General features: G+C 45.3%; 1 protein-coding gene across 1 annotated transcript; it reads right to left on the reverse strand.

Annotated features, from left to right (window-relative positions):
• Positions 1 to 2,229: 2,229 nt before the first annotated feature.
• Positions 2,230 to 4,137, reverse strand: aanat1 (arylalkylamine N-acetyltransferase 1). Its single transcript, XM_056606344.1, has 4 exons — positions 4,117 to 4,137; positions 3,585 to 3,849; positions 3,236 to 3,390; positions 2,230 to 2,601 (listed from the first exon to the last, which is right to left on the reverse strand). Exons 2-4 carry the CDS (start codon positions 3,733 to 3,735, stop codon positions 2,230 to 2,232), a joined length of 678 nt encoding a protein of 225 aa, XP_056462319.1. The 5' UTR covers positions 3,736 to 3,849; positions 4,117 to 4,137.
• Between the last annotated feature and the right edge of the window lie 3,989 nt (positions 4,138 to 8,126).

Below are 8,126 nucleotides of genomic sequence, written 5' to 3' on the forward strand. Positions count from 1 at the left end.
CTCTCTAAGAGATATTCATTTAATAGCTGTGTTTACTGGGAAAAATCTGGTTTGAGAAGAATTTGTGTAGTTTTGACAAAATTATCAGGTTTGTGTTCAGAGTTTTGAGAAATTGAGCTATAGTTTCAGAAAACGTGTTTAAACGATTGAGAAAAACTGTAACTGGTCAGGTGAGCCTCGTTAAGGCCAGGTTACACCTCAGGTGAGCCTTGTTAAGGCCAGGTTAGTTACCTGTTCAGGTGAGCCTCATTAAGGCCAGGTTAGTTGGAGTACATAGACCTGGTCAGGTGAGCCTCGTTACGGCCAGATGGAGTTTGCCTGCCATGTGGGGTTCATTAGAGCGGAGTACATCTGGTAAAGTCAATATAACGGGGGGAAATATGTGAGGAAAGGAGATGTGGCCTTCCTTAAAGTACAGAGAACGTCATCGATAGAAGTCATCACAAACAGCATCATAGTTAAAACTGTTTTTATTAAAGCACAAAGCAAAGCCTCTTTTAAAAAAGTTAAATAAATACATTGTAAAAAAAATAAATACATTCAAGTTTGATTCGACAGTGCAACATGAAATAAAGCATTACAGCGGGTGACGAAAAAATAAGCATATTCTATCAACTGGTTGATAATTGATTCAGGAACGCTTAAAATATTTTTTTAACATGACCCCGCCCACAACATAATGATGAGCCAGTCACACACATGGAAACTGCTAAGACATCCTATAGGCCAGGGGTTTTCAAAGTGTGAGAGAGTGAGCCCCCCCTCAGAGAAAAAAATTCAGCTGAGCCCCCCCCCCCCCAATGTTTTTTTTCTAAAGACCTGTGTTTTGAAAGCTATCTTAATTATTTTACACATTTGAAACATCTCTGATCATAATTTTAAAACATTTGAAGCATATTTTTTAAACATTTGAAACATATTTTTTAAACATATTTTTTAAACATTTTAAACATATTTCTGAAACATTACAACATCTTTGTGCGTTTTTAAACACATTTCTTAACACAATTTAACAACTTTATCTAAGCATGTTTTTTATCTAAGCTTAACCTTTTTTAAATACATTTGAACATCTTAATCTGTGTAAACTGCCAGTTTACAGATTCATTCAGGGTCCCCGACTCTGAATTTTCTGAGTCGAATCAGATCTGCTTTTTCAGTCCAGAGATTCGACTATTCGGCGGGGTTTGTTTACCGGCGTTGCTATGGTGACCTAAATTATTATAAGCAACTGAAAACGATGCCGGTTTGAAACTAAAACTGTGATTCTGAAAAAAGTATAAATGCTATCAAAATTCCGCTTGGACAGTATTGAAGATACAAGTGTGTAGATTTGTTCAATGGTTTGAACGATGGTAAACGGTTGAAAAATGAATGAGTTACGAATACGATGTCTAGAAGTAGGTGTATCAGAATGGGCAGACGTCTTCAATGAAAACAGCTGAAAACGAAGCGATATGAAACTAAAACGGTGGTTCTGAAGAAATTTTAAATGATATCGAAATTCTGTTTCGATATTATTGAAGATACAAGTGTGTAGATTTGTTAAATGGTTTGCACGAAGATAAACGGTTGAAAATTGATTTAGTTATGTTACTTCTAGAGTTGAAGTACGATTGATGATTTCAATCATCGACTTTCAGGTTTTTCTTCGGGTTTATTTCTTTCTCACGTCGCGCCCCCCCTGAAGAGCTCTGGCGCCCCCCAGGGGGGGCGCGCCCCACAGTTTGAAAACCACGGCCATACTGCAATACCCTTTCCCACACATATCTATATAACCAAGAAGTCACAGTACTATCCTAGAAAGTTTTCAGGGGATCACAAGAAGGTAGTGCAAAATGTTGATTTTGGTTCCATCTCCCAACGTTCCAGTCTAGGAGGCTTTAGCCTCCTTGGGCAGGCTGCCATAACACCTTGCTGACTGTGAGCATCTCCTAGATAGACATTCCCCTTGTCAGAAGACTCACTGAAATGATTTACATAGCATTCACTACTACTGAAAGCACGCACCAATCCAGCGAAAGAAGACAACTTAGTAGTAAGAGCAAAGCAGGGGGGGGGGGGACAGAAACCGAACAGGAAGGGGAGCCGCTTCCCCCAGCCGTCTGCGTCACGCGTTACACATCATCCAGACCGCCGTCCATCAGGAGAAACAACGGGGGAACGCCGGCCGTTCAGACAGCCGACGGATGAAGTCACTTTGACGACTGACTCCGAGTACGGGGGCGGTCACGTGTCGGTCCGCTCGCCGGCCGTCCCGGGCCGCTCCAGCGGCGAGGTGAGCTGAGGGAAGCGGATGGCCTCGCTGTTGCGCCTCATGTAGGCGTGGCCGCTGATGGGGTACCACATCTCGGTGAAGGACAGGTTGGCCACCGTGATGGCACAGCGGCCCAGCACCTTGAAGCCCGACTTGCGGTAGAAGGGCACCAGGAAGTCCTCGCACATCAGCACGGCGCGCCGCACGCTGGGCAGGCAGCGCAGGTACTGCAGGTAACGCCACATCAGGATGGGGCCCTTGCCCTGCTGCCGGAAGGTGCGGTGCACGGCCAACACGTGGACGTGCACCGTGGAGCCGTGCGGCTTGTGCAGCGTCAGGGCGTCCTTCAGGAGGAGAGAAGGGTTAAGTGTTAGGGGTTCGTGTATGGTCGGCGAAAAGCAGCTCCACAAACCATTTGTATTCAATTGTACTTTTATGTCGGTCGGCTTAGCTCAGGAGGTGGAGCAGGTTGAATTATAACCGGAGGCTGGCTAGTTCAAACCCCGGCTCCTCCTAGATGTGTTGAGGTGTCCCTGAGCGAGACACCTCACCCTGACTGCTCCCGACGAGCTCTATGAGGGTTGAGGGGTCGACTCCGCCCTTGGTGTGTTAATGTTTGTATGAACCGTTGTAAGTTGTTTGGATACAAATTTAAATGTATATACCTAAATCACAGGTACAGTCTCAAAGGGCTTAACAGGCCGTACATTGATGACACCCCCCCCTATATCCCTAGCCCCCTGGAGGGCAAGGAAAAACTCCCTGCAAGGAAAAAATCTTGAGAACGAACGCAGAGTGAGATGATCAGGGATATGTTCAGCAATCACATTTAGAAAGATGTTGGGAGGGCAGATGGTTCAGTTAAGTTCCCTTTCGTACAGATGTCCTTTGTATGTACTATATTTGTATTACCGATGTACTATGTACTACGGATGTACTATAGATGTACTATAGACTCGAGTATAACGCAGGTCTTACCGTGGTTAGGCGGTCCTGGTCCCACAGAGAGCCGATAATAAACGCCACCAGGCGGCCCTCCTCGATCCAGCCCATGGACAGCTCCGGACACAGCGTCAGGAAATGACGCACCTCGTCCAGGTGGAGCGGACAATCTCCTGAGACCGAGATGAAGGCTTTGGGGGGGGGGAGAGGAAGAGTCTCCATTACCGTGCGTAAAGACATTTTGGCGCGTTTGGCGCGTAAAGACAGTTTGGCGCAATAACCGTGTCATAGTTCCGGCTAAACAGTCCATAAACCAAACACCAAACCACCTAACATAAACTCAGAAGAATAAAACATTTGCTTGTTCACATAATCCGAGACTCACCCTCCCTCTCGATCTCAAAGACGCTGATGGCGTCCTGCGTGTTGAGCGGCCTGAACTCGCTGGCCGGCAGCGTGTGTCTCCTCTGGCCCGGGGAGACGGAGGACGGGGACGTCATGGGTTTGATGAAGGGCGTCGTGCCGACCACCGACATCCTACTGATCTCCACTCAACTCTGCGAACTCAGGTGGTCTGCGGCACTCTGCTCCTGGGTCCTCTCTGACGCACGCAAAGCGCAGCTCACCTGTCCGCGAGCCGCGCGGTCCCGCTTGAGAGAGCAGAGGCACGAGGAGGCGCGGGTTATATTTATGAGAACCAAACGGGTCGACGTGATTCACTGCTTATTTGCATATGAATTACACGACGTTAATCTGTTGCGGTCACCGGCTGACACAGATGAGCGCGTGTCTAAAAGTGGCCAATTGCCTCTACTCTGCAATTAACGCGAACATGAACGGCGATTATCTGCGGCGGGTTGCGGACTGGTTTAAAACAATGCTTAAAACTCACCAGAAACGTCATGGTGGACACTTACCGGTGAATATGTGGAGAGGAGTCGCCCCCTGGGTCAATTCTTCTGTCTCTCTCTTTCTGTCTCTCTGGTGTCTCTCTGTCTCCTCTAAACTGTAGGGAACCTGTCTGTCTGTCTCTTCTCCCTGTCTCTACTGTAGTGAACCTGTCTGTCTCTCTGTCGCTCTCCTTTTAGTGAGTCTCCTGATGGAGTGATTAATACCGGGTCACATGTTGCGGATTATAGACCAGCTGAACCCATTCCTCCACTCGGCCCAGTATCTGAGAACTGGGAATGTTGGTGCATGTGGTTGGAAAGATTTTAATTAGTTGATTCTGTTTTAGAAAACATTCTTTGGCTTAAAAGTCCACATGTCGATCCAGAGTTTAAACAGATCTGAGAGTGATATGAGAGTGAGACAGACATGAGACTGACGTAATCAAGGTTGGGATACGTCAGGTGGACCACAGGTGCTGGAATGTAAACAAACTTAAATACACACGAGGAAAATACGTTTATTTTATTCCACTTTTTTTATTTCGTGTTTAATATTCAGTGTACAGCAGGGATTAGTCCATTTTAATTGTTATCGTATCAAATGGAAATCTTAAAAATAAGAAAGCGGCCCTGGGTGGGTCATTAGTAACCCCCCATGATGGAGAAAAAAGAAAAGTACAGATTTTATATTCATATACACACTTTAAATCAACCCGTAAAAGAACTACTGCTATCAAACTGAAACAGTCAGAGGTCTAGTGCAGTACAGTTTCACACTCTGTAGACAAACAAACAGCTTTAAAGATTATTATAAAAGTAATCAAGTATCTTCTAAAATACACCTGTATCTCTTCATTATTATTATTTTAATAAAAAATGGATTCTGGTAGTTAGCTTCCATTCATAATAAAGAGGTAAGCAAGTAGACATTTTTGTATAATTAAGTATTTACAACTTTGTCCATCTAGTTTCCTATGAACGGTGAACAGTTCTGAATGGAGATGTAACAGTTTACGCCAGAAAATCATAAGTAAGCAAAACAATTATATCCCCTGAATGAACAACAGGGGGCGCGGTTAGCCCAAAGATGGGCATACAAGGCATTTACAGTTCCGGGTGCATTCCAGTTGCATAGATTTTCTAGACTGGTTCCACTCATGTATAGCAATAAATTCGCGTCTTAATGAAAAAGAATATCTGAGGTCAATAGATTCCCTGGATAACAGAGATGAGGATATGCTGTTGGTGGAAGGGTCTCTGAATCACTCCATGTTTACAACGTGTCGGTCTACATAATGACGTCATAACCAAGAGGTCAATGAATCTAGGGAACTTCAAGTACAGTCGTCCAAAATCATATGTTGTTATTATATGTTGCCAACAATATATATATATATTAGTGCTGTCAGTTAAACGCGTTATTAACGGCGTTAACACAGACCAATTTATTTATTTATTTATTTTTTACTTTGGATCAAAACAAAGAAGCAGTAGCCTGACTGCTATGTTCAAAGCAGTATGTTTGTATGTTCATCGTTTAATTGCACTATAGGCTTTTTTTTTGATCAGTATATGCCAATGTTGTTATCAATAAAAAAACATTTGCACAAGGCAAGCCGATGCACTTCTCCATGTTGATAAGAGCATTAAAATGAGAAAAATTAATGGGACAAAGAAATCAAGGGATATTTAGCATAGAGAAGTTAACTATGACATTAATCTGATTAATCGTGATTAATCGCGATTAAATATTTTAATCCTGTGCTTATTATTCTAGGCTACTATCGGGCTAGATCTGCTAGCACTGTAGCTCGTTTGAATGATTGTCCTCTATTAAAATAAACCATTGGCTCTTCTAAAGCGTGACAGAGCTATACATTTAATTCATTGGTTCACGTAGGACATCATTAATGTATAAAACTAGATTCCTATAGTCATGATTACATTCTATTGGAGGCTACAGTCTCGGTTCACCGGTTCTGATGTTGGAGGTTATAGCGAGGTTCAGCGCTGTGTCTACCTGTGGACCTGTGTGTGTTGTGCTTATCTGTTGTTCACCTAAATATCTGGTTTTGTGTGTGTTTCTGCATATATTTGTGTCTGTGTGTGTGTGTACGTGTACTTGTGTGTGTACTTGTGCGTGCTTGCGTCTATTTGAATGTGTGTGTGTGTCTGTGAGTGTGAGAATGTGTGTGTTGGTGTACGTGTGAGTGTGTGTGTGTGTGTGTGTGCGTGTGAGTGTGTGTGCCTCCATGTGTGTGTCTGCGTTGGTGCGTCTGTGTGTGTGAGTGTGTGTGCGTCCTTGAGTGCGTGCGTGCGCGTCCATGTGTGCGTGCGTGTCTGCGTGCGTGCGTACTTGCGTGCGTGCGTGTGTTTGAGAACATGGTGGTAGAGCACTAGGCCTTAGGCACGAATGCTAATGCTAACATTGACTTTGCCCTGCTCCAGTGCACTTGTGCTCATCGCCACAGAAACAAACAGCCCATAACAACCGGGGCACGGCACCCGGGAGCCCCCCCTCCCCCTCACCCAACGATCACAACCTGTCAAACAATATTTACGTAGTGTCATAACCGAGCATGTAATCAAACATAACAAAGCTCTTTAATGTCATCGTTGAGGGCAGTGGGGGGGGGGAGGAGAGAGAGAGAGAAAGAGAGAGAGAGAGAGAGAGAGAGAGAGAGAGAGACACACACACACACACACACACACACACACACACACACACACACACACACACACACACACAGAGGAGCGGAGAAAGAGAGTGTAGAGAGAGAGAGAGAGAGAGGGGAGAGGGAGAGAGATAGTGAGAAAGAGTGGAGAGAAAGAGAGAGAGAGAGAGAGAGAGAGAGAGAGAGGGCAGAAGGAACAGAGAAAGCTGGAAAGCCTCTCTCACTCTCACACTCTGAACGAGAGTAATTGTGAGAGGGCAGAGAGAGAGAGAGGGAAACAGGGCGGGGCGACAGTGAGGAGTGAGAAAGTGAGAGAGTGAGCGAGTATAATCTCGGTTGGAAGAGGGGGATCATGTTGACCGACACAGACCCTCCCCCAGTAAGTGCTGCAGCGATGTGTGTGTGTGTGTGTATGTGTGTGTGTGTGTGTGTGTGTGTGTGTGTGTGTGTGTGTGTGTGTGTGTGTGTGTGTGTGTGTGTGTGTGTGTGTGTGTGTGTGTGGAGCGAAGGGCTGTGTTTCATAGGGGGTTGGGGTGTGCGTTGTGTGCATTAGTGGGTATATGTGTTAACATGCTTGCGCTTTTTCATTCACTAGTAACTGGTGTGCATGGGTGAGTGTATTGGTGTTTGTGTGTGCACGTGTGCGTGTGTGTGTTTGTTTGTGCGTGGGCATTTCTGTGACTATGGGTTTTTGTTACTGTGTGTGTGTGTGTTTGTGCAGACGTGTGCGGTATAGTGTGTTACAGTGTGTGTGTGCTACTATGTTTGTCCTTGTGGGTAGTACAGTGTGTTACTGTGTGTGTGTATGTCTATCTGTGCTACTATGTATGTGTCTGTGTATGAGTGTGTGTGTAGTAGAGTTTGTTACTGTTTGTGTTCATTCAAGCTGGCCAATAGGAGCATAGTTAGAGAGGATACAGGAAGTGGTTGTTCTGCAGTGCGGTGGTCCCACGAGGGGGGGAGCTATCCAATGGGGGGAGGGGGCTGGTGTACTGCTCTATCGGGGAGAGAAGGGGAGAGTGTTCTGCTCTATGGGGGAGAGGGGAGATGTTTTCCTCTTATATGTTATGCTTATCTGGGCCGACAGCAGAACATGCAATGTAGTGCTCTGCAAGGAACCACACACACACACACACACACACACACACACACACACACACACACACACACACACACACACACACACACACACACACACACACACACACACACAGGAGAGACCAGGGACCAGGCGGTACAAAAATAGAAGTCCCTTCTTTAGAAAAATAGAGATCAACGTTTCCAAAGGCGAACAGCATCGCATCTTTGGCACTTCCTTTAACAAAGTGTTTCTATAGTAACGGGCGGTGCCACTGATTGGTT

This window comes from Gadus chalcogrammus, chromosome 2, assembly GCF_026213295.1.
Source record: "Gadus chalcogrammus isolate NIFS_2021 chromosome 2, NIFS_Gcha_1.0, whole genome shotgun sequence".
NCBI lineage: Eukaryota > Metazoa > Chordata > Actinopteri > Gadiformes > Gadidae > Gadus > Gadus chalcogrammus.

Bases quoted from the DNA above. Each gene is read 5' to 3' on its own strand.
- aanat1 (XM_056606344.1), bottom strand. From the start codon at position 3,735: ATGTCGGTGGTCGGCACGACGCCCTTCATCAAACCCATGACGTCCCCG. The intron at 3,391-3,584 runs GTGAGTCTCGGA...CCCCCCCCAAAG, and splicing joins CTTTGAGATCGAGAGGGAGG to CCTTCATCTCGGTCTCAGGA. The intron at 2,602-3,235 runs GTAAGACCTGCG...CTCCTCCTGAAG, and splicing joins ACCAGGACCGCCTAACCACG to GACGCCCTGACGCTGCACAA.